The following is a 25,501-nucleotide window of genomic DNA, read 5'->3' as shown; positions in this document are numbered from 1 at the left end:
AGATTTACTAATCTTTTCCCATGTGGTTTTTAAGTGTTTTAAATATTTAGAAAGGCCTTCTTCAAGAATGTTCAAAATTCTCCCATGTTTTCACCTGGGAGTGGGCATTTTAATTCTTATATCTTTTGGGGCGCCTGGGTGGCTCAGTCAGTTGGGCCTCTGACTCTTGATTTTGGCTCAAGTCATGATCTTGGGGTCCAGGGGTCAAGCCTGGGGTCAGGCTTCCCACTAGGCAGGGAGTCTGCTTGTCTCCCTCACCCTGTGTCCCTCCCCCTGCTTGCGCGTGCTGCCTCTCTTTCACATAAATAAACCTTAAAAAAAAATAAATAGATTTTTATATCTTTTATCAAACTGGTGCACGTGAGTGCGTGGCCACGCACTTGAAGGGCGGTAGGAGGGCCCATTCATTCCTTTCCAGGTGGTTAGCTAATTGTACCATGTTTATTACGTCTTAGACAGCCAGAGGAGAAAAGGGACTCAAAAGAGAAATAGTAAAAGATTCTGCGGGAGGTAATTCGGCGCGCTCACTAGCCCCTGCGGGCAGTAAAGCCCTCCTCCCTCCCAGGGCAGCCAGCTTCCTGGCCTGCGACTCTGGGAAACCGGCGGAACGCAGGTGCGCGAGGGCTGGGAGCCGCACGAGCCCGGCCTCGGGGGACTGTACGGCAGCGGGGGAACGGTTTAGCGGGAACACCGGGCCGCTTGGAGGCCGCCGCCGCGATGCTCCCCTCCTTGCAGGAATCTCTAGATGGGGATGAAAAGGAGCTAGAGAGCAGCGAGGAGGGAGGCTCTGCGGAGGAGCGGAGACTCGAGCCGCCGCCCAGCAGCCACTACTGTCTCTACAGCTACCGCGGAAGCAGGTGTAGCGCCCACCGTCCCCGTGGCCCCGCCCCGGCCCGGCATCCCGGCCCGGCATGCACGGCCCCGCATTCCACCTCTGGCCGCTCGCAAAGGCCTTCTTCCCCGCTCCCAGCTATATAGTTTCTGGCCCTAAGGGCCCTCCTCGCCTCACGCCGTTCTTCCGGGCCACCGTCCTGGACTTTCGTGCCCCTCCTAAACCTCTGCGCTCCAACTGTCCCTCTCGACTTCTCAGCCCCTTCCTGTCGCCCCTGCCCTTTGGCGCAGCGCCTCGCACACTCATTAATGTCAATTTCCACCCCGTCCTTCCTGTCATTATCGCCCCGCTTTCTCCCATTAGCCCCACGCATCCACACACACACACACACACCCCGCCCCCGACTGTCCTCTGTTTTCGCTGCCTCCTTTTCCTCGGTCGGGGCAGATGTTCCTGGGACTCTCTTGGAAAGTCTGGTTTTTAGAGGAAATTTCCTTGACTGTTGTGAATGTTTAATTTAACCTTTCCTCCACCCCTTAGAAGGCCTGGAGAGAGAAGGGGTTCTTGTCCGCGCCGTTTCATGGGTTCTCCCTGTCCTGGGGGTAGGCGATGGAGGATCCACGGACTTCTAACTTGCAACGTTTTCGGTTGACTGTTCACCCCCACCCTGCTTGCCGGCGGGGAGGGGGCCATACTGCACTTGAGTTAGAGCCCGTAACTGATAGCTGTATTGCTTTTGTGATGTGCAGAGTGGCACAACAGCGAGGGGACAGTGATGATGGAAGCCCAAGCGGCACAAATGCAGAAACGCCCTCTGGTGATGATTTCAGGTACAAACAGCTCGACCCTAACCCACGCGTGTACTTTCATCTTCTGTGCATCACTGTCTTGTAGATATCAGTGGGTACCCTACTTCCCTTCAGCTTTCCCCGAGTCAAACCACCAAGCCCACCTGTCCCCTAGGAACCTCATCTGGATTTCCTCATTAGTTCCATTTAAGGCTGGGCAGATCCAAATACCGGTAGTGCCTCTGGTCATTAGCCAAGGCAATCAATCTTAGGTCTTCGACTGGAGCTGCCTTAAATATTCAATGTCACACGGGTAGAAAGGAATCTAAAATGCTCCTTTTCCCCACCTTCAATACCCTTTCAGAGCTCTATTGCTACACACTGGAATGTAAATTCTAGGACAGCAGAGATGGTTGTGTCTTTGGTCCATTGATATCTCCCTACCTGGCACCCTGAATCAGGGTAGACAGTTAATGCGTATTTAGTAAATGAATGAATGCCTGAACCTTAACACGTGATGCGAAGTAGGGTATAATACAACAATATGTTCACTGACTGGATGGTGGATGATTTAAGGAGTTTTTTAGGTGTTATAATAGCATTATGGTATTGTGAAAAGGAGGTAAGGTCAGTGGATTGGGGTCCCGGTGCAGTCACAATACTAGAGAGAACGAGCTGGAAAGATAGGCTTGTTTTAAACTGTTGGGTGAGGTAGATCATGGCGTGACATACACACCTGGAAGCCTCCCCAGCAGGAGTCCTGTAAAAAGCTTTGTCAAATCCTTAAAAGAGCTTCTGGCTTCTAGTAATTTTCTGACTTACGAGGTGTGAATGTAGCAGTCCACTGGTGAGGAACGTGTGTCTTTCATCTGTCAAGCCTCTCCTTGGTGGACACTAACCTGCCATCGGAAGTGGAGCCCGAGCTGCACAGCTTCATTGCTAAGCGTCTTTCTAAGGGAGCAGTATTTGAAGGACTGGGTAATGTTACGTCCGTGGAGCTGAGGTAAGTGTAACATGTGCTGTGTCCTGAATTTTTATTTCTGAGCAATACGAGACGTGAGGAGAAACTGCAAAAGATCAGCTCCTACTAGACTCGCAAAGCTGGTCTTTGTTCCCTGGCAGCCTGAGCGCTGGGTCTCACACACACGCACACATTTGTGGAATGGAATTAATCGAGTGGCCAGCTCTGCCACCTAAGTGTACTTATTTTAGTCTCGTACTTGGAAGAAAAGAGTTAATTAGCAAAACTAAAATTGTATACTTCACAGTTTGTGAAGTGCTTTCCCAAACTTTGATGCCATTCTCTCTACCAAGGGGCAATAGAGCAAGACACTCTTACTTCCATTTTCAGATGAGCAAATAAACTCAAAGACATTAAGGTCACAAAGTTGGTCATATTGATGGAGTTCAGGCTTAATCATAGGTGTCCTCTGTTGACTTCTAGAAAGATTTCCATCACACCCCTTGATTGTAGTTCACTTTATTTTTATTTATTTATTTTTTAAAGATTTTATTCATTTATTCAACAGAGAGAGAGACAGCCAGCGAGAGAGGGAGCACAAGTAGGGGGAGTGGGAAAGGAAGAAGTAGGCTCCCAGCGGAGGAGCCTGATGTGGGGCTCGATCCCATAACACCGGGATCATGCCTTGAGCCGAAGGCAGATGCTTAACTGCTGTGCCACCCAGGCGCCCCTGCATGAGTTTTTCACATGAGAGGAAAACTCAAAGAATTGCCATGTTTGAAATTCCAGGTGCTGCTTTCACTAAAGCCCATAATGGTACATGTTAATTTTCCTCTGCTGTTTCATGTAAGCCAAGGAGAAGTCTAGGAAGTTCTGACCTAGTTCGCAATCTAACAGTATTGCCAGATGAAGATGACGAGGGTTTGGAGCCGTCCATAAAACTAGACGCATGAGTTAGCAAAATAATACATTTTACTGTCTTGTCTTTAGGATTCTAGATTACCGGGTCGGCTGTTATTACTGTCTTTTCCAACAAGAAAAACTGCTTCCCGAAGCAGCAACAGTGGACTCTGAACATAACGCTTCGGAGTATGTGGTCTGTTTTTTAGGAGGGTCTGAAAAAGGACTTGAGCTATATCCTTCCTTTGGTCTTTGAGGATATCAGGAAGGAAAACATGGGGGCCAAGGGGAGGAGTGTTCCTCCCGACCTCCCAAGAGCTTTTCTACCCCTTTGGGGTCTGCTTCATTTCATCCCTTCATACAACCAGTCTGTCTGGGCGTGTTGTAGAGTTTGCATCACTTGAAAGATTTTATGTTTCCTGTTGAGAGGTCACTGTCTCGATGCATCCTTTATTGCTTCCTTAAGAACGTACTTTCAGGCTCGAATTGGACAAATATATTCAAGGGCTGAAAAACAACATGAGCCGTGAGGTAAGATGATCGATTTAACTGGTAAGACTGAGATGATAAACACGCTGTAATTGCTGTGCTTATGACATCACACTGGTGGACACAAAGACCCCCAAATTCTAAAAATGTACTACTTTGTGGGCTAATAGGAAGGTGCTGGTTAAGGAAAGCAGGGAGCGTAGTCCTGTAAGCGCTGTAAGTTTCACAAGCCTGCTTCTCATGTTTTGTACCCAGGAAAAATTGAATCCATTAAACTCAGGGTATACGGTAACATGCCAGGGGGGGAAGAGCATGCTCTTTTCCTGATTTCTAGGCACATAAAACTTGTGCTGTGGTCAGAGCTAATGTCCAGGAAGCCTCTGGCACCAAAGACATGCTGCTATACAATGGTATGACTGTCCTTGAACTCAACATCAAAGATTTGTAGAAAAATTCCATTTTTTTATTGGTCGATCTTTCGTGAACTAGATACATCCATATCGGTTAAATTTTCCATCCCTTTAAAAAACTACACTTCAGCATGTAGTAGTTGTTAAAATCATAACTCTTCTAACTTTACTACCCATTACCTGTGGTACCAATTCCCTTTACTTGTCATGTGCTTACAAGATCCTGCGGGAGAGGAAAGGCTAGCATTGGAGTAAGCCAGGGAAATGAGTCTAGGGGGAGCTGCTTTGGCAGAGTGGAGCTCTTCCACTAGTCCCCAGGGAGCAGCACAGCCTAGAAAGCCAGATGTGCTCGTGGCAGCATGTCTGACCGCTGGAGTGGGCTGGAGTGCTTTGATGAATTAGTGTGTGTCCTTCTCTGATCCTATTTGAATGTGAGTGAGCTGTCTCACTCCTTCAGCCATTCAGCAGGTGCTCTATAAGCCCATGCATGGATGTTTTAGGCACTGCCGAGTGCTGGGGAGACAAGGATCATTAAGAGAATATCTCCTGGGGCACCTGGCTGGCTCAGTTGGTAGGGCACGCAACTCTTGATCTCGGGGTTGTGAGTTCGATCCCCACTTTGAATTCAGGGATCACTTAAAAAGAAAATCTTAAAAAAAAAAAATCTCCAACTAGTACACACAGTATGATAGGGGGAGATGGACATGTAAATGCCCAACTTCTCCCAGCAAAGAAATACCATGAAACCCTACTAATTCGGTCTCTTTATTTTATGTAACACATTTCTTTTTTTTTTTTTAATTTTATTTTATTATATTGTGTTAATCACCATACAGTACATCCCCAGATTCCGATGTAAAGTTTGATGCTTCATTAGTTGCTATGTAACACATTTCTAAGTGTGTTTTTAAGAAATTCAGTACAGAATTAGTCCTCACTCTGCTCAGGAAAGTTGTATCACAATTCCTTTTTTGAGTTGGTGGTGTTAGCTTAAAAAAAGGTGTCTATCCTCATTTTTTTTAAAGATTTTATTTATTGATTTGAGAGAGAGAGAGCACGAGCAGGGGCAGAGGCCGAGGGAGAAGCAGACTCCCCACCGAGCAGGGAGTCCGACGACAGGCTCGATCCCAGGACCCTGGGATCATGACCTGAGCTGAAGGCAGACGCTCAACTGACTGAGCCACGCAGGTGCCCCTGTCCTGAGTTCTTTGCACTGTCAAGAGTATCATTAAGAAAATGTTAAGTCCACTAAAGTGAAGGGTTATATTAAAGCAGATGATATTCTTTCTTGATCTAGGAAAGGGGCCTGGAGAACCACATAAAATCTTACCTGAGCAGCTGGTTTGAGGATGTCGTATGTCCAATCCAAAGGGTGGTTCTTCTCTTTCAGGAGAAGCTTACCTTTTTGCTACATGCCGTAAGTATTGCCCAAACAAAAGCTTTTCTTTAATCGAGAGTCACTTTGCCAGAGTTTGGATTATTTAAAGACATATTCACTTTCTCTGAATACTACTCCTCCCCGCCCCCGCCACCCCCACCAAATATTCATCCAAACGATGCTTGCAATCAGAATAGACCACGCTCTGTTTACTGAGATCTAGAAAGTTCCATTACTCAGGTAGAATTGCAAATACTAAATCTTCCTAATAGGATAAAACATTATTATTATTTTCAGTAGGTTCCACGACCAGCTTGAGTGGGGCTTAAACTCATAACCCTGAGATCAAGACCTGAGATCAAGAGTCTGACCCTTGGGGCGCCTGGGTGGCACAGCGGTTAAGCGTCTGCCTTCGGCTCAGGGCGTGATCCCGGCGTTGTGATCGAGCCCCACATCAGGCTCTTCTGCTATGAGCCTGCTTCTTCCTCTCCCACTCCCCCTGCTTGTGTTCCCTCTCTCTCGCTGGCTGTCTCTATCTCTGTCAAATAAATAAATAAAATCTTTAAAAAAGAAAAAAAAAAAGAGTCTGACCCTTGACTGACTGAGCCAGCCCCTAGGATAAAACATTTTAAAATAATACTTTTGAAGTGATCTGGGAGAGGCACAATTTCCAAAACAATTTGAGAAGGAAAACAAAAATCCAAAGTGATTTTTAACTATATAAAAAGTCCATATAGGGGTGCCTGGCTGGCTCAGTCAGTAAAGCATGCAGCTCTTGATCTTGGGGTCATAAGTTCAAGCCCCACATTGTGAGTAGAGATTACTTAAAAAATGTCCAGATAAAAGATGAAAAATTCATGAAAATATCCAGACAATGGGGGAAGGCTAGAGTATACGGCCGGGCTTTTATTTATTTTATTTTTATTTTTATTTTTTTATTTTATTTTTTTAAAAGATTTTATTTATTTATTCGACAGAGATAGAGACAGCCAGCGAGAGAGGGAACACAAGTAGGGGGAGTGGGAGAGGAAGAAGCAGGCTTATAGCAGAGGAGCCTGAGGTGGGGCTCGATTCCCATAACGCCGGGATCACGCCCTGAGCCGAAGGCAGACGCTTAACCGCTGTGCCACCCAGGCGCCCCCGGGCTTTTATTTAAATAGGTGGTAGGTAAATTCAGCTTCGACTGGATGGTCCCATGAGACCAGGGTGGTAAAGGCAGGTTTTAGGCTATCAGTGGGCAGCCTCTGAACAAGGCTCTGGAGAGCTCCTGGGTAGTGCCCATCAGGAATGGTCCAGTGTGGTGGTTATTGGGGAAGTTGACGTTTAGTGTCGAGTAGCTGCTCAGTAAAGAAAACCCTTATCAATGAATGCCTGTACCAACCAGTTAGGCTTTATTTTTCTCTCATAGGCTCTGAGTTATACTCCTGTTGAAGTTAAGGAATCAGATGAAAAAACAAAGAGAGACATTAACAGGTAAAGAAGAGTTTTGCAAGGAGGGAACCTTTTCCACAGCAAGCCTGATATCACATTTTCAGACCCCCCACCCAGTGCAGAACGCATTTGCTTTCTCCCTCCTATCCTGCAATACCGTTTGTGGAAAAGAACTTGTGTACGTGTGGCAGGTTTCTGAGTGTGGCCAGTCTTCAAGGCCTCATTCACGAAGGCACCATGACGTCCTTCTGCATGGCCATGACCGAGGAGCTGCATAAATCTGTGGTCATCGACTGCAGCGGCCCCGAGCCTCAGTTCTACAATGCAGGTGAGCCACAGCCCGAGGCAGCCCTCCTGGCTCTGCTGTGAGTCTCTGTGTTTGCACAGAGAACACATGATACGCACTTACCCCTCCTGCCTTATACCCTTGCACCTGTTTATCTCACACTCACCAAAAAACAGTATCAAGTCTAGAACCACGGAAATCCCATCATGCCCAGCAGTTCCACTCGTGTGTCTATAGAGAAGCTCTTGTATGTGTACGTAAGGAGACAAGGACAGAAATACTCATAAAGGTATTGTTTGAAATAGTGAAGAATGGAAGCAGATGACTGTGATCAGCTGAAGCACTCCTGTACTCATGCAGTGGAGTCCTACACAGCAGCAAAAATGCACGACCTAGCCCCGAAGCATACTGTTTAGTGCAAAAGCCATTAAAGAAAAACACAAAGTTTTAACATACGTAAAGTAATACTATATAAGCCTTAGAGATTTAAAAAAAAAAAGTATGGACAAAAGTTGAAAGAAATACGTGGGTATGATAATCCTTTCCGATAGGAAAGGAGAGGGCTGTGATGGGGAAGACGCACTCAGGGCTTCAACCATTTGCTATTTCTTAGCGAGGCGGTGAGTAGACTATTTTTTTCAGACCGTTATAGAAGTCTTAAATAATTCACTGTAAGCGGGGCCCCAGGGTGGCTCAGTCAGTTGAACATCCGACTCTTGATTTTGGCTTAGGTCACGATCTCAGGATCCTGGGAGCCAGCCCTGTGTCTGGCTCCTCGCTCAGCGGGGGGTCTGCTTGAGATTCTCTTCCTCTCGCTCTGCCACTCCCCCCATTTGTGGGTGCTTGCTCTTTCTCTCTCTCAAATAAATAAATCAGTCTTTTAAAAAAATTCACTGTAAGTGTTTTTACCGAGAAAGAAGGAAAATCATGATGGATACACGTGGCATAAGTCTGAAACTAAGAAGTTACATGTCAATTACACTTCCGTTAAAAATAAATAAAAATGAATAGAAAGAATAAATGTCTTATGCTTTGTAGGATTTTGGTTTTATTTATTTAATTTTTCTAAAATACTTTGTAGGAAGCAACCGGTTTTGTGAGGACTGGATGCAGGTTTTTTTGAACGGCACCGAAGGAGGTAACCCTTTTCTTTTTCGACAAGTACTGGAGAACTTTAAACTAAAGGTAATTAATTGGCTATGTGCCAAATGCCACATATCATTTTTGTCTGAATTTTAGTTAGTACCAGTGACAGAGTAACAAATCTGCTTTACAGCTGTGATGTCTATTAAATAAATAGGACGTTCTCAAAACTAGAATCCCCAGAAGGCATTTATTTCATTTATATTTTCCAGGAGCTTCGGCATATTTATCATTGCATTTCCAATTAATTGGGTCGAATGCTTGCTTGTATCTCAGGGACATCAGTCTTCTGATTTGTGATGTATCTTAGTAGGAAAGCACCAAAAAAAAATAGTTCAGTGCCTAAGGGTTCAAAATTCTGATGGGGAGGAGTGTTGTTACTTTATTTAGGAGATTTTAAAAGTATTTTTCCTTTATGTAAGAGATTGTGTTCTCCCAAGGGCAAAGCAATATTAGCAATAAGAATGATAGAAATATTTAAAATAAAAAGCAGATATCTTGGCACCATATGTCAAGCTCTCAGGTGGATAGGAGATATTTTTCAGCCTTCATTATTATCTCACTAAACACATATTTAACTGGGTAATCTTTTTCTAGGCCATACAAGACACAAATAATTTGAAGAGATTTATCCGACAGGCAGAAATGAATCATTATGCTTTGTTTAAATGTTACATGTTCCTAAAGAACTGTGGTAGTGGAGACATCCTTTTGAAGATTGTTAAAGTGGAACATGAAGAAATGCCTGAAGCCAAAAACGTGGTGGCTGTCCTTGAAGAATTTATGAAAGAAGCTCTTGCCCAAAGGTTCTGATCACATGTTTTAAGATAATTGTATTATGAAGTTGTACATTCAAGCCTTGGTGTTGACACTGCGGTCGTTCTGTCATAGGATTGCTACTTAAGACTAATTCAAACACATTCTAGATCTCTTTATTTTGTACTTTTAAAAATTTAACTTACTTAGACCTAAAAATCCGAGGACCATTTTCACTGAGTCTTAGAACGTGTGTTAGAGTCGTGGAATTTTAGTACTGCTCAATTCTAGACCCCATAAATTCTAGACTTCAGGGGGTTGATGCTCAGAAATCTTGAAAGGTAATTTTGTGGCTTCTCTGAGGAGTTGGCTGCAGTGTTTAGCAATTTTTCTCCCAGAAAAATTGTAATACTCCTTTCTCAATGTACTATAGCTTCTTTAAAAAAAGATGTCCTCCTAGTCTCAGGACGGGTTAGCGCCGTGACCCCATTTCAGAGACAGATCTGTGCATCCCGTGGGTGCTTGGATCGATTTTTTTCTGTCTGATTATGGCATGGATGACAAAGCCAGCTTTTAAGTCAATACCCAAATCATGAGTGTGTAAGAAATTAAATGAGCTTTAAAAATAGATGCACTAGCTTCAAGACAAAACATCATCTCTGACAGAAAGCTACTGCAGGAGTGGCCCCCAGCCCCTTTCTTCATTCATTTGTTCATAGGTATTTGTCAAGAGCCCGTATTTTCTTTTCTCTTTTTCTATTGAAAATGCTGGAGTTTTTAAACCAAGTGTTAAAAGAGAAACAAAGTACATAAATTCTACAAGCAAACTGTAACATAAAGAATGCAAACAGATTGTTCATATCGGAGTTACTCATTGATTTCAGTTTTTCGTGTATTTGTTACAAGCCTCATATTGTTCTACATGGAATCAATGGAACGTGTCCTCCCGTGGAAGCCAGTCGTAGCTACACACGGGATGCAGTTTGTTCTGCAAAGCTCTTTAATAAATCCATTTGATAACGATTTCTGTTTAGAAGATCGGAAGTCTTCTTCTCACTCCCCTCAGGACGCTCAGAGGAACACAAGCCCGTAAAAACCCTCTCCTAAACTCATACGTCCGTGCTGAGTTTTAACTTTTAAAATGACTGACAATGGCTTGATGCTTTCTCGTCTACAGAAGTCTGGGGACATGACTCACCAAGCCATTTCTCTTCCTTTAATGAGAAATACAATTCAGGATCTTCATAAAGGCTCTCATATGGTTTTAAATTTTAATAACTTGGATTGTAGGCAGTGTAGAAAACAAAATCCAAATAGCATTTTTTATAGCATTAAATTCAGAATGACTATGGGAAATAAGCAATTCGAAGGCACTACCCTTGAATCTGACTTTTTCTAATGTACTTGGTTGCTCATTGAGAAATCAGTTTTTTTAATGGACAACATTAGGACATCAACATTTGGAGTCTAAAGAACATATTTTTCATTTTCAAATTCACATATCATTCAACAGTCCATGATGTAAATGGCATTTAAAAGTGAATGTGTTAATGTGTTACCTGCTTCAAGCCATTTATGGATATAGTCAAGGTGTAATTAGATATTCCTTACATGTACTTTTATATATATATTTTGTGATGCAGGCTCACTACAGTACACAGTCGTGTACCATACAGTCCTATTTTACAAATCCGTGGCAAACTATCACTATCGTAGGCAAGGAAAATGGTGACATAGAATTGAGTGTCTTGTTGGCCATGAGGAGAAACCCACAGAGCTCATGACCAGAAAATGTACTGTATTCAAATTTTAATAAGCTAATGTATTAACTTTTAAAGTTTTAAAAAGGATTTGTTCAAGTGTGGAATCCACTTATGTATTACTTGTGTGCTCAACATACAGAGGAAATATGTTTGTCATGTATCAAAAATGGCCTCATTTTAATTGTAATTATATTTGTAATAATAATAAACCAATTTAGCTTCTCAAGAGTCATTTTTATTTCACTAGTTCCATTCTCAAGGCTGACATTTTTATTAAAGCGCGACAAGTTTAGGGGGGAGATTATACTTCTTATGCTAAGGACTTTGTTGAAGAGAATCACCTCACCTGCTGGAATACGCCTTTCCGCACCTGCAGAAGGCATCGGACGGGGTGTGAGGGCAATTTCCCTCACTATGTTTTATTCATTGTCCAGGAAAGTTAACCTGCAGAACTCAACCCAAGTCACTTCCCTTCACTCTCATTCATTATTAAGGGTGACAGAATGCCTGTCCTTTATCAGAGGCGTGCTTACACCAGATGCTAGGAAAGCCTGCAGGCATCCGGGAAATAAGACGAGGACCACATTTTCCTAACCATGTGTCTTTTCAGTCATGGAGATTCCCCCTCCCCCTCACACATACGCACCCTGGCGTCGATGTAGTCTTTCCTCTTGGAGGTCTAAGAAGACAGCTCCAGTTCTGCAACTGCTAAACTTCTTAAATGTGTCACAGACTTCAGATCCTTCTGAGCTGGCATAAATGCTAGATCCCAGAAGTCGGGGGTGATAGGGAGCGGCAATGAATTCACAGCTGTGGATTTTCTTGTAAACTATTCTAGAAGGGCTGATAAAGCAGAGACCCTGTTAAGTGAGCACTCAATGAATGTTCCAAGGTCCATTACTGTTACTAATGCAGTGAGACTGGATCTTGAAATGGACACCCTGGCCCTTCTACAGGTTTCGTGCCCGTAAAGTCCCATACAAACAGCCGAGGGGTGAGAGCACGAACTTGGGAACCACGGTGCGAATCCGTCTATGCCATGAGGTACCCGTGAGACACTACACATCTCTCAGCCTGCCCCTCACGTAAACATGGGCATATTGACACCCACCTCACACCAAAGAGCTGTGCACTAAACGAGGATAATCTACGGAAAATGCCTCACATGATGCCCAGCACATACTAAGTCATCAGTAAGTTGTCTTCACAGTTACCTTATCACCGGTAAATGTCTCACAAAGTCATCGGAAGAATGAGACTCTGGCAGGAGCGAGGAACCAGAAAAATCAAGGGGGTAGAGATAGGAGGCTGAAGGCAAAGCTAGCTAAACAGCTTCTGGCTGTCCAGGGTGCTTGCCCCTAAGCACCTCGGCGACTGGAACCGGGAACTGACCCCCGAGGTCCCGATTTTCCCTCCAGGGAAGTTCCTTATCCACAGTGAAACGGAAATGAGTTCTTTAACCTTGAACCTGAGCTGTACTCTCAAATTTGTTCTGGGATGAGTTCTGCAGCTTTTAGCAATGTTTTTCAATGACCTACAGGAAACCAATGTGACAGAACATTAAGGAAAACAGCTCCCATGCTGAATTGAACAGGATCATTTAATCCCTGAACGAAATTTAAGTTATGAGTGGCAAACCCACGTACGCTGCCATCAGTTTAGAAAAGCAGGAGAAAACACTTCACTTTCTCAGACTGCAGCCATTCAAACTCATTTGATTATGAAACTTACCAAGCACTACACTTTACCATTTACGCCCCTCTTGTTCTCCCCTTCTGTATGTGAACTATGTCCTTTCACCCTGAGAACATTCCTATCCCTTCCTCAAGATCCAGGTGTTGACTGCCCCTAGAAAGACCTAAAGAGTAGACTATTGGGGTAAAGAAGGAAGTTCCTAGATATTTCAAAGATCACTCCAATAACAGTAGTCAAAATATTAGTCTCCTGTCAGAGTATAGGGTAAGAGGAGAAGAGGAAGATGGGGCGCCCAGCAGGACACCTGGCACAAATGTTCTTGACCTGAAGCCATGGACCAGTTTCCTTATTCACAGACCACCTCCCCCCTCCACATTGTACACAAAATCATTCACTTTTAGAGCAAGAGAAAGCACAGCTTTCATCAACCACTCAAAAGAGTTCAGTAATTTAAGAACGGTTAAGAGCCACCGAGCCAGAAACACCAGCACCAAGCCCCGACTCCCGGAGCTGTGATGTCTGTACATCAGGGGCCCAGCGCCACTGCTGTCCACCGTCTCCCCCCTCCCCCACCCACACAGAGATGAAACAGGCTCCCAGTGCTTGCCCTTCAGGTCACTTCCTGAGTCACCGATGGCTTTAAAAAAAAATCTTTAATGGAATCTGTGTTCAAATAATATGTTACAACAAAAATATACAGAATGTACACAATACAAAAATATTTAGAAACAAACATTGCAGCTTGTGTTTCCCTTTGTTTCCCACTGACTCAAGTCCTGGGGGTGGGGGTGGAAATTCAGTGTTGGGCACTGTTTTTTTAAGGCAGAGGGGTATCCGTGCTTGCTGGCCAGCCCCGGGAGCCACAGGAAGGATGCCAGGAAAGGGCTTCCACTGCACCCAGGAATCTGCATTTTTCGCAAACGAAATTGGACCCTGGGGGAAGACCTGGGTTTGGTGAGCAAGGACTCCCCTAATCCTCTGGGTAAGAAGGGTCCTCGTGGAAATGGAGTGTCCTATTAGCTGGCAAAAACGCCTCATTAGGGAGCTTTTCCTAATTAAAAAAAATGAATGACTAATGGTGTCATTAAAGCCAAATTTCTCCTTTGAAGATCTGTTTTCCCTTCCCTAGTTTCTGTGAGTCCTCTTCCGTTTAACGAGCCAGCAAATCTACGGCTGCTGTTTGGGGAATCCCCAGCTTTCAGCCTCTGTATCCCGTGGATGCAAGGCCAGCCACCCTCCACGGCCCCAAGAGGCACGCAGGGCCGCTGGCTGTACCAGCCCAGGGAGGAGGGATGATGGCGACGTGCCGCTGGCAGGGTGTGGGGGGCGAGGGTGCACAGACGGGCTGAGGAGAAAGCCAGACACCCAAACGGAAACCTTTCTTACCAGTGATCTCTGGCCCTGGTTTGGAGACCTGGGTTGCATGTAGTGACCGTGGACCCCACTGGGTGGCCCTGCTCGGAGCTGATGGTTGGGCGAGGGTGGGGAAGTGGGTGTGAAGCAGACCAAAGAACTTGTGGGTTCCTTTTGGACCCTGCTGACAGGGAACGGCTGGGGCCGGTGGCCTGAGATAAGATGAGGCTCTCTTGGTGGGTCTGAGACAGGACGGCAAATGGGATTTTCGCCTCAGGCAGTCCTCCCTGGTAGCAAGCTCCCATCTGCAGCCCTGAGGGTACTGGGTGCTTCTCTGAGGCCTTTCTAGAGTCTTCTGGTTCACAGTCTTCTCATCCCTGTGAGAGGGAGACCCCTCTCCAGGCAGCCTCAGACGAAGGCAGGGGGGACTCTCCACTCCCACCACCCACAACCCAGAGCACCCGGGGGCCTGGAGGGAGCCCTGCCCCCCAGGAGAGCACCGCCTGCCTCTGCTCCTCCAGGGACGGACAGCACCACCCAGGTTTCGGGGGCTGCAGCCCATGGCCAGGGCCCCCCTCTCCATCCTTACCCAAATCCTCTCAGGCCCCAGTTCCAACTTGCTCTCCTCTCCTAGGAAGCAGACTCTTCCAGCTACACCCTACCCTCAGTGGGGCAGAGACAGGCTGGCAGGGGGCAGACAAGATGCCTCATGGTGACGCAGCTCAGCCACCGATCTGGGCCTACGCCAACTCAGCCTGGCAGTCTTCAGTACTGTGCCGACACGAGGGCGGCACGACCTCCGGAGCCCCGTGCGGGGACCAGGACAATGTCTTTAGCACCGGGCAAAGACGGTGAAGGGCTTGGCATACCCTGGGGCTGCATGGAGACCCTGCCCACTCACGTGTGATCACTGAGGACAGGAAGCCTCAGTGGCCCAGGACCCCTGACTGCCTGGCCTGGCTAACTCCAGACTAAGCTCCTGCCCCCGCCCCTCAGGGACCCAGTCCCTGTGCCTCCTGGACTGGAGTTCTTTGTCTCTCTGGGTTGTCAGTGGTTGGGAATTCCAAGAGCAGAACACAGGGAATCACATATTTTGTCAAAGGCCATCCTCCCCTCCCCCTCTATTCAGGGCCCCCATCAGCTCCGGCTCAGAAGTCATTCCCTTAGCCTGGTTTTCCCACTTGGGCCATGGGGGTGGGGGTGAACCTGACAATAACCAAGTTCCCTCCAAGCCCTGAGCACCTGAGCCTATGGGCTGCCCTCACTTCTGGCCCTCAGCCAAATACCCGACAATTCTCTAGAAGCAGTTTTCCCCTAAACTGGAATTCCTTTACTATGCCCTACTCAGTAGACACACGCCTTCAGTATTCCTGCCCCATCCTCTCTTACACCCCAAAGCTCCTTCCCTCCTCAGGAAAACAGAACAGAACCATCTCAGATGCGAAGGTCATTCCAGAGGGAAACAAGAAGGGAGCTTGGCAAAGGCCAACCACGGCACCCTGAGCATCCCTGGGAGGGCCCAAGGTCTCCCTCCACCGCAGACAAGTCTCCCTCCAACTGGTCAGTGGCTCTCGGGGATGCCTGGAAAGGATGAGGAATAGGAAGGAAGGGGTAGCTGGGCTGAAAGCCAGATCCTCAGGGGTCACACCCTCCCACCGCTCTGTGCCTATTTCCCTCTCACACAGACCCTTCCACACACACCCACGCCCCCTACGGGCTTCCTCTGCAGCCTCTGACTTGCCTCACGTTCTTCCCACGGCATCCCCTACCATCCCATAGGTGTCCTCACCCACCAAACCACACACCCACACATGCACAAACACACACACATACACACATACACACATACACACACACACATCCCCATGACCAAAGGGGAGGCACAATGTAGGGTCAGGGCAATGGAAGGGAAGGAAAAGGCTCTAAAAACAAGGCAGGGCATGGGACGCTGGGGCGCCGATGTGAGATGTCAGCATTCTGGGAGACAGGGAGGGAGAAATCCAAAGCCGGCACTGGGCCTCGCCTCGGGCAGCGCTTGGGATGAAGTTTATTCCCTCCAGCTTGGGTTTCTCTGGCTGGATACCCCCAGGGCAAGGGTGAGGACTGGAGTTACAGCAGCTCCTCCGCCTGCCCCAGGCGCTAGAGGCCATGCCCCGTGCCCACCGCCAGGAGGGCACCCTGGGCTCTCCTGAACCAAACCCAACATGCCCACCACCAGGCCCTCCTCTGCTCCAGAGCTCCAAACCCGACAGCTGGACAGCGGCCATTTCCCGGCCTGTAACTGTATCTCTGGACTGGCCAGGGGCCTGCCTGGCTATCCTCCCCTTGGAGCTTCCTGACGTCTCAGGGTGGGGACGAGGGGAGGAGACTGCGCTTCAGTCTGCAACAGGGGGGTGTCCCCTGAACACACAGAACAAGCCCAGCCCGAGGGGAGGGCTGCTCTAGCCCCACCCCTTCGCCCTGGCCCACTGTTCTCAGAAGAGTCTAGAATAACAATGGTAGCCACGTCCAACTCATCCAGCAGGCGCCTTTCAGAAAAGAGGCCCCATTGTCCAAACCTGAACACCTACATCACCGCGGCCCAGCATCTCGTCCTCTCCGCCCCGGCCTCGCGGAGCTGGTGCGGAGAGCAAGAACGTACATGCTCCTTCCTGCTGCTGCTCAGCGCCCCCCTCCCCGACCTCGGTCCCCCAGCGCCTTAAGGTGGGGGTGGCAGCTTTAAGTCCAGCAGGGTGTAGGCGAAGATGTTCCAGAAGACAGCGAACAGCACAAAGACCATGTACATGGCCACAAAAATCCACCACAGCGACTGGTCCTGCAGCCTCTGCTCGTAGTTCCTCAAGACCACCACGCCCAGGGTGATGCCCACAGCCACGCCGCCCAGGTGCGCCACAAAGCTCGGGTGAGGGCACGGCGGGTAGGCCGAGGGGTGGAACCGGAGCCACACGGCCCGCCCAAACTCCATGCTCACTGCAAGGGGAGGAAGCACAGAGAAGTCACAGGAGGGCCGCTGGGCAGGGGCAGAGGGAGAGGCCTGGCACGCCATCCATCCACCCGGCCGCCCACTCGCCCACCCGTGAATTCACTCACTCCCCGCTAGGCTGAGCACTGTTTGTTCCCGGCCCTGCAGATACAGGAGTGAAAGACAAAGCCCTGTTCTCGCATGGCTTTCAGGTCTGGCAATCGGCCAGCATCAATGACATACCTCGGATAATTTCAGTAAGAAAAATTATAGGGGGTAAAAAAGATAGGTAATTTTAAATCAATGCTGGGTGTAAGGAGGGGGTTTCTTTAGTTTGGGGAATCAGGCAAGATCTCCCTAGAGATGTGAAATGTGAGCAGAGACGTGACTGTCAAGAGAAGACCCGAAGGAGAGCAGCCCAGGCAGAGGGGAGAGCTTGTGCAGAAACCCGAAGACCCTTGCGGCCCCGCGCTCGTGAGTCTGGGAGGCTCAGTTTCCCCATCTTCAGAGTACCAGGCTACATTGCTGGGACATTAGTAACAACTTCAGCACGTGCTAGCACGTTACAGCTTAGAAAGTTCTCATCTATTATTTTTAAAACCCTTAGAAAACCCCTCAGAACCAGTGCTTTTGTGATTGGAAGGAAGGGATGGATGGGAAAAAAGGCAAAGGAACGGGAATACACAGCCCCAACAAAATGCTGGAGTTTCTCTCTTAACAGATGCTAAAATGCCCCCATCCCATCCTCCAGTTCATTCTTCTTTGCCTGAACCTGTTGGGTCAGCCCATCCCATGGGATGCACTCTCTCCGAAGGACAGGTGCTGGGAAACGGCCATTTCATGGCCCACGATCCAAAGAACACTAAGGGCCAGCATTCTTATCCCCATTTTGCAGATGAGGAAATCAAGGTAAATTTGACGAGTGAAAGAAAGTCCTTTGTGGAGAATTCTGTACTTGTTCAGGTACCATTGAGTTAACCAGCATGCCTCTCTGCACCTTCGCCACTGTGGTGGGGGGGGGCGGGGGGGCGCCAGCACCTCCAGGGATGTTCATTCCCCTGGGGATTGCCTATCTTCTGGCCTGGGCCCTGCAAGTCCAAGGATGGCCAATAGATGGCAGGAGATGAGCAGCCGGGGACCGACACTGAGTCCTCCCCACCCATCCCCAGGCCCTGGGCCATCGTTCTGCCTTTGCTTAGCAGGCCCTGGGTGCCACAAAGGAGGTCTGAAAGACATTGGTCCGTTCCCCCCATCCCCTACTCCAAAACAGCATTTTCGGTTTTATGAGGCTTTGAGTTGGATTTCTCTACACATCAAGACTCAGGCTTCTCCTCCCTTCCTAGCACACAAACTCAGAGTCTGAGCAGACAGGGAAGCTAGGCTCACCCCGCCCCCACTCCACTGCCCCTCAGTGTCCCCCACTGCCCTGGCTCGAAGGGTCTGTGGGCTTCAGAGCAAGGGATGTGGAAAAGGGCGAAGTACAGTCCACACAGGCCCCCCCTCCTGCCCGTGTCTGTTCCGGCTCCTCTTCCTCTTCCCCACGTGGCAGGTGGGTCCAGGCAGACTGCCCAGGGGCTCCTGCCCAACCTGGCTAAAGTGCCCGCACTAGAAACGGCGCAGGCGGCTCTGAGGTGATAGAGGCTGACCTCTGTCACCTGCCGCTGGGTGGCCGTGGGCAAGGAACATGAGCCCCGGTGTCTACCTGTAAGGGCAGCCTTATAAAATACATCTCTTCTACAAACGTGTTCCGAAGACTGACGGAGAGAGCGAGTCCCCTCTCTCTCTCTGCCTCCATCGAGCCTGTTCAGATTCTGACCTCTTTCCGCCTCAGAATGAGCCTCTTACAAGGAAGGCCTCTGGTGTCACTCGCCACCCCCAGCTCCTTCTCCACTCCGGCCTGAAGAGTCTCGTGAACTCAAGCCTCCAGTTACTCTCCTGTGGAAAGCCCTCCAGCGGCCTCCCCGCGCATCCAGGGTGAAGGCCAACCTTTCTCTTTGCGTGTAAAGCCCTCAGGACCCGACTCCTATGATTCGCTGATCACTACCACACACGGTCCCAAACCTCACGTCAGTCTTGCCAGCCGACGTGACGGCCGTGACCCTTGCCCATACCTGTGGTCTCTGTTCACGCGGCATCTCTGCCTGAAGCGTCCTCTTGTGCCTTGTCTCTGTGGTGAGCACCTGGCTGTCTTTGACACTCAAAATGACCTCTGCAGGCAGAACCGACCTCCCCCGACTAGGGCCCCACCACACCCTGTACACAGGGGTTCATGGGTTAGTTACAGTCTGTTCACCTGCTAAACTGCAAGTCTGTGTGCGTGTGTGTGCACATGCATGTGCGTGGGTATATGTGGGTTCTCCTGGGGAGCCTCTAGCTTCTAACAGGAGATCTCAAAGCATCGACTCCATGACCCAAAAAGTTATCAAGAAGCTATTTTTCTTGAGGCAAACCATAAGAGACTCTTAACTCTAGGGAACAAACTGAGGGTTGCTGGAGGGGAGGTGGGTGGGGGATGGGGTAACTGGGTGATGGGCATTAAGGAGGGCACTTGACGTGATGAGCCCTGGGGGTTCTATGCAACTGATGAATCACTGACCTCTACCTCTGAAACTAATACTACACCATATGTTAATTAACTGAATTTAAATAAAATTTTTTTAAAAAGTTGTTTTTCTTGAGCTGGGTACTGGTCATTGAGCTGGATACTCATCCTGTATTTTTCTGGGTGCATAGTACATGTCAATAAAAAGTTTAAGAAAGGTAGCAGGGCGGGCCGGACTTCTGTCATAACATCCCTACTTTGTCACACTCTGTTGACATGTTTCTCCTTTTTTCTTGAACACAAAGGCCTCACCCTCAGCGACAGCGCCATCTTTATACCCTGCAGGCCTGGGGCAGAGCTCCACCCCACCCAGCCTGCCCCGCCCGTACTTACTACAGACCAGGGCCACAGCCATCCGCAGGAGCTTGAATTGACACTTCATGCCTGACCAGTTCTAGGGGAAAAGGAGAAAGTGACATTAGTTCCAGAGCTGACCACTCCTCTACGGATGTATGTCACTTCAGAAAACCTAACATGGGGCACCTGGGTGGCTCAGTCGGTTAAGCGGTCTGACTCTTGGCTTAGGGGGGCTCAGGTCATGATTTCAATGGTCTTGAGATCAAGCCCCTTGCCGGGGCTCCTGGCTCAAGGGGGAGTCTGATTGAAGATTCTCTCCCCCTGGGGCACCTGAGTGGCTCAGTCAGTTGGGTGTCTGCCTTCGGCTTGGGTCATGATCCCAAGGTTCTGGGATTGAGCCCCACGTTGGGCTCTCTGATCAGCAGGGAGTCTGCTTCTCCCTCTGCCTCTGTCTGCTGTGCCACCTGCCTGTACATTCTATCAAATAAATTTAAAACATCTTTTAAAAAAAATCTTTAAAAAAAAAAAGATTCTCTCCCCTGCCCCTCTCCCAACTTGCGCTTGTGCTCTCTTTTTCTCTCGCTCTCTCAAATAAATAAATACATCTTAAAAAAAAAAAAAAAAGACTCTCCATTAAGTCTTGAATGAGGCAGTTGTGAGCAGATCACACCAGCATGAGATTTCAGACAATGGTGAATTTATTACTGTCATAAAAGCGCTCGAGCTGGAGTAAAGGAGGATGAGAATTCCGATCTAGGGAGACGAGGGCCCTGTCCCCTCCACATGGGCACACGACCCCCGAGAGCTGCAGTGATTGCTGGGGCCCACGTTTGGAGAAGGGATGCAGGGCAGCGAACCAAGCAAAGTCAAAGCAGAACCGTCAGGATGATAAAAGAAATCAAAATCCGGCCTGGGAGCAATGGATGGACAGACGACCCGGGAGTCAAGTTCACTGTTGTCAAGCATCAGATGAGTCACGGTAAGGACAGGGCACATTCAGGGTAACCTGTAAGCGGAAAACTCCATAGATGAAAACTTCAGGGGTTTTTTTAAGCACAGGATGTTTCCCTTTCTAATAAGTTGGAACATTCCATCTTGGGGGATAGGGAGTTTCTGAGGGGTTTAAACAGGGGATTGACATCACTTGGGGGCGATGCTCTCCAGAATCAGGCATTGGAAAAGGGGGGAGCCAGATGGCCTTGAAACAAATCCCTCTTTCCCCTGAGAATCTCAGAACACTCTGAACCTCCAAAGCAGATAAACAGAGTACGATTATTCACCTTACAAAAGGATTTTTCACTTTACAAAAGGATTTTTCACTTTACAAAAGTCTTCGCCACAGGGTTCCTTTGAGGGGCTCTCCCGCAGCGCATTCAAAGCACCATTCCATTTGTACAGATACACACACACACAGAAACGAGTCTGGAATCTTCCTGGAACACATCAGCCCTAGGGAAGGAAGCAACCGCAGACAGCCAGGGGCTTCTGTTCCCTCCCACCCACCCACTCTGCCTTTGCCGCCTGGCTCAGGCCCAGCAGAGGGCACGTCTCACACTCCTTTGATGTTGGGGGAACACGTGCTCAACGGTACCGGGGCCCTGAGCACTGGCACATACAATAATGTCTGTGGAAGCTTCGACGGAGCAGGCAAGATGCAGGGCAACTGCCCCAAAAAGGGTGCAATCTTGCAGAAGGCGTTCGAAGGCCCGCCCATCGCCTCCCTTTCGCCCAGTATTCCGCAGTGACTGGCAAGCCCGCTTCACAACAGGTGAGGTGGGTGACACGCAGCCCCTTTCGGGTCGGGGGAAGTCTCATCTGTGCTTGCTGACACGTTCTATGCTCGGAAGCAGATGGCAGGCCACGTTGTCACCTGCTGGTGGCTGCCCACAGGGAAGCCCAGTGAGAAGACAGGGAACAGAACAGGAGTGGGTGCCCTCCACTGGACCTGGTAACCCGATCGAACCCAGCGCTGCCGGCTGATGGTAGGCGGCCCCTCAGCTCCTGCAGGATGAAACCCTAGGGTAGGCAGGTGCTTGGGAGTCATGGGACGGACCATCTCCTGCCAAAGGGCAACACCTGCTGCCCAGCAGTTGATGAAAGGGCCCTCCCACCCCTGGGATGCCCCTGGGGCAGCCCTGTGAAGGTGCTCTAACCACTGAAAAAAATCTTCCTGCTGCGGTCCGGCCAGGCTTTGCCTCCCTGTCACGCCCACCCATGGATCCTAAGTCTCCCCTCAAAGTGACACCCATGTTCCTAGCAGCATTGTTCACAAAAACCAAAAGGGGTAGAAGCAAACCAGTGTCCGTAGATGGATGAATGGAGATAAAAGGGAATATTATTCACTTTAAAAGGAAGGGAATTCGGACACATTGTAACGAATGAACGTTGAAGACATTATGCTAAGTGAAATAAGCCAGTCCCCAAAGGACAAATAGTGTATGAGCCCACTTCTACGAGACACCTAAGTGGTCAACATAGAGACAGGTAGTAGACGGGGCTTGCCAGGGGCTAGGGGAGGGAGGAATAGGGAGTTGCTTAAGAGATAGAGAGCTTCGGTTTTGCAAGATGAAGAGTTCTAGAGACAGATGGCAGCGACGATTGTCCAACAGCGAGAACGTACTTGGCACTACTCAGCTGTATACTTAAAAATGGTTAAGATGGTAAATTTTATGCTATGGTATATTTTACCACCATTAAAAACAAACATGATACAGAACACTTCCAATATTCCTCTTCCTCATAAGAACCCTCTGAATGAACATCTTACTAAAGACAGTGTCTCTTTTACTGCGTCCTGAGTGATAATATCAGGCAAAGTCAGTCTAGAATAATGTCCTTCAGCTGAGGTCCATGCCCCCTTAAGGCCCTACCTGGGGCCCGTCTTCCAAAGCACCCTCCGTATCTTTGATCTGGCAAGGCCACTGGTGAGGTGGCTCAGAACTCCTTTTTGGCTAGTGTCTTCATTTGTAAATCTGGGGTAACGTTAGTGCTATCTCAGGTTGTGAAGGTAAAATGAGTTCATACGTATAAAACGCTAAGAACGTTGCCTGGCATGTGGCAAACATCATGGAAGTGTCTGTTATTATCATCGAGACCTGAGGCAAAGACAGTGGTTTGCCCTGCACAGCACCTTTAAAACTTCTGAATGACCTTGGACTAGCCGGGCAGCCCCGGCCTCCCCAGGCTCCCCAGGCCAGCCAGCACCCTTTAGAATTGCTGCCTGGCCCCTGAAGGCATTGGAATTGGCCAGGTTGATCCAGTCCCATCTCCAACCCTGTACTTAAGGGAAGAAGAAACCCAGAGTCCAGGACGGCTGGTTCAAGGTCATAGTAAGTTAATGTTGAGATGGATAGGGCCCTCAGTCCAGGGCTCTGTCTGCCCACAGTTCGGGGACAGGGTCATGTTCTGTCTGTCCCTGCTGGCTGCTCCATCTGCCCCCAAAACATGGGTCAATGACTTGTCTCCCAGCAGCGGAGGGGTTAAACTACAGTCACCCCTTCTCACCAGCTGCTTCATTTTCCTGACCCATTATTCCCTCCAATAAAACGCACCAGCGCAGTGAAACAATGGGAGAAAAGAGAGAGGCTCTCTCCACAGCAGTGCTGGCTGTGGAACTGCATGTGGAACTGCATGTGGCCCCAGGGAACACACATCTTTTGCAGACCCTTTTCGTGGGTCTTTCTCTCCCAGAACCTTGCAGAGTGAGAAAGAACCCACCCTCAGGAAACAAGGGGGTGCCCAGTCCCCTTGGCATCTCGGCATCTTGTTCCCCTGACCAGTTAAGAGCGCAGAGGCTGGGGGGCGCCTGGGTGGCTCAGTCGGTTAAGCTTCTGCTTTTGGCACAGGTCATGATCCCAGGGTCCTGGGATCGAGCCCCCCCCCCCAAATCAGGCTGCTTGCTCAGCAGAAGGCCCTTCTCCCTCTCCCCCTCTCTGTCAAATAAATAAAAACCTTTAAAAAATTAATAATTAAAAAAAAAGTGAAGAAGCTGAAACCCAGGCGGGAGCTTGATAGCTTTACATATCCTAGTAAAAACGACTCCCAGAAAACCCAGCACAAGGAAAGGGAGAGCATGACACATATAAATTAGGGAGCGATTACTTGGCCTATGAAAGGATTTTTATTAATAAAATGAGCCTTACAACATAAAGATCTTGGGTGTCTTTTAGACAACAATCTTTCCTTGTGTTTTGACAATATGGTCCTGTTGCCAAAACTGAGATCTCAAACATTTTTAGGTAAATATCTATCGTATGGAGCAAAGTGTAAGTAAACATCGTGTATATTTAATAATGGAACTCTGGCCCCAGCAAAAAGCAATTAATAAATTATTCAATTATGTGTATCTTTATACTTCTAGCATTTTTAAAAAAGATTTTATTTATTTGAGAGAGAGAGAGTGCGGTGAGCACGAGCGGGGGCGGGGAGGGGGGTCGTGGGCAGAGGGAGAAGGAGAAGCAGAATCCCCACCGAGCAGATGCCCAATGTGGGGCTCGATCCCAGGACCTTGGGATCATGACCTGAGCCGAAGGCAGACACTTAATTGACTGAGCCGCCCAGACGCCCCTACTTGCAGCATTTAAACTAACAAGTCTTGATTTTAGACCCTCTACACCACCCAGTTATTTTGTTGAAATATTTTCTGAACTTAATCCCTTGATATAAGCTGTAAGCTTTTTGGAACTCACAGTGCTTTGGGGGTTTTTTTCCCCTAAGATTTTATTTTTATGTAATCTCTACACCCAACATGGGGCTCGAACTCCCAACCCTGAGATCAAGGGTGGCATGCTCCACGACTGAGCCAGCCAGGGGCCCCGGAACTCAGAATATTTTTAGGAAAAATAAGACATGCTTTCATTTAAGGCAGAATCTCTCCCTTAAACAGTCCTGAGAACAGAAGTGTTCAACATGTTTCTATTTTGTGTCTGAAGTGAAAAGGACACATTTTCTCATTGTTCTCTGCAGTGAACAGGCAAACTATGTAAATATAAAAAGTTACATGTAAACACACGCACGCGCACACACTCACACATATGCACACATAGGGTACTCCCAGCTGTGTGGTGATTTGCCACATGGAAAGCATTTTCTCATTCATCCTTTATATATATATATATTTGACAGAGAGAGAGCCAGCCAGATAGGGAACACAAGCAGGGGCAGTGGGAGAGGAAGAAGCAGGCTCCCAGCGGAGGAGCCCGATGTGGGGCTCGATCCCATAACGCCGGGATCACTCCCTGAGCCGAAGGCAGACGTTCAACCGCTGTGCCACCCAGGCGCCCCTCTCATTCATACTTTTCATGTCTTTCTCACAACTACCTTGTGGAGAAGGGGTTGCAGATGAGGGAGGGGAAACCCTGAGAAGCGAAGGAACTCACGGCTCTTAAGATGGTGACACCAGGACTCACATCCAGATTTTCTGACCGTCACGCCCTTTCTCCTGTCTGTTCTGACA

The 25,501-nt window shown here is 48.4% G+C and overlaps 2 protein-coding genes across 4 annotated transcripts in view; one reads left to right on the top strand and one right to left on the bottom strand.

The window, feature by feature from the left end:
• Nucleotides 1-662: 662 nt before the first annotated feature.
• On the top strand, nucleotides 663-11,363 carry C13H17orf75 (chromosome 13 C17orf75 homolog). The gene is made up of 10 exons (XM_011231096.3): nucleotides 663-857; nucleotides 1,582-1,662; nucleotides 2,498-2,623; nucleotides 3,572-3,715; nucleotides 3,955-4,012; nucleotides 5,678-5,797; nucleotides 7,167-7,231; nucleotides 7,381-7,517; nucleotides 8,557-8,660; nucleotides 9,216-11,363. Exons 1-10 carry the CDS (start codon nucleotides 718-720, stop codon nucleotides 9,429-9,431), a joined length of 1,191 nt encoding a protein of 396 aa, XP_011229398.1. The 5' UTR covers nucleotides 663-717; the 3' UTR covers nucleotides 9,432-11,363.
• A 2,109-nt stretch (nucleotides 11,364-13,472) lies between these two features.
• RHBDL3 (rhomboid like 3) overlaps nucleotides 13,473-25,501 on the bottom strand; it is a 48,334-nt gene continuing 36,305 nt past the window's right edge. For all 3 annotated transcript variants that reach the window (XM_034641170.1, XM_034641172.1, XM_034641171.1), the window contains 2 exons: nucleotides 20,083-20,143; nucleotides 13,473-17,155 (listed from right to left, as the gene is read on the bottom strand). In XM_034641170.1, the coding sequence (XP_034497061.1) occupies nucleotides 16,884-17,155; nucleotides 20,083-20,143 (333 nt within the window). In that variant the 3' untranslated portion in view covers nucleotides 13,473-16,883. The remainder of the gene's footprint in view (nucleotides 17,156-20,082; nucleotides 20,144-25,501) is intronic.

The sequence above is a fragment of the Ailuropoda melanoleuca genome, chromosome 13 (assembly GCF_002007445.2).
Source record: "Ailuropoda melanoleuca isolate Jingjing chromosome 13, ASM200744v2, whole genome shotgun sequence".
Taxonomy (NCBI): domain Eukaryota; kingdom Metazoa; phylum Chordata; class Mammalia; order Carnivora; family Ursidae; genus Ailuropoda; species Ailuropoda melanoleuca.
This window is presented reverse-complemented; position numbering and strand designations above follow the sequence as displayed.

Bases quoted from the DNA above. Each gene is read 5' to 3' on its own strand.
- C13H17orf75 (XM_011231096.3), top strand. From the start codon at position 718: ATGCTCCCCTCCTTGCAGGAATCTCTAGATGGGGATGAAAAGGAGCTA. The intron at 5,798-7,166 runs GTAAGTATTGCC...TTTCTCTCATAG, and splicing joins TTACCTTTTTGCTACATGCC to GCTCTGAGTTATACTCCTGT. The intron at 7,518-8,556 runs GTGAGCCACAGC...AATACTTTGTAG, and splicing joins GCCTCAGTTCTACAATGCAG to GAAGCAACCGGTTTTGTGAG.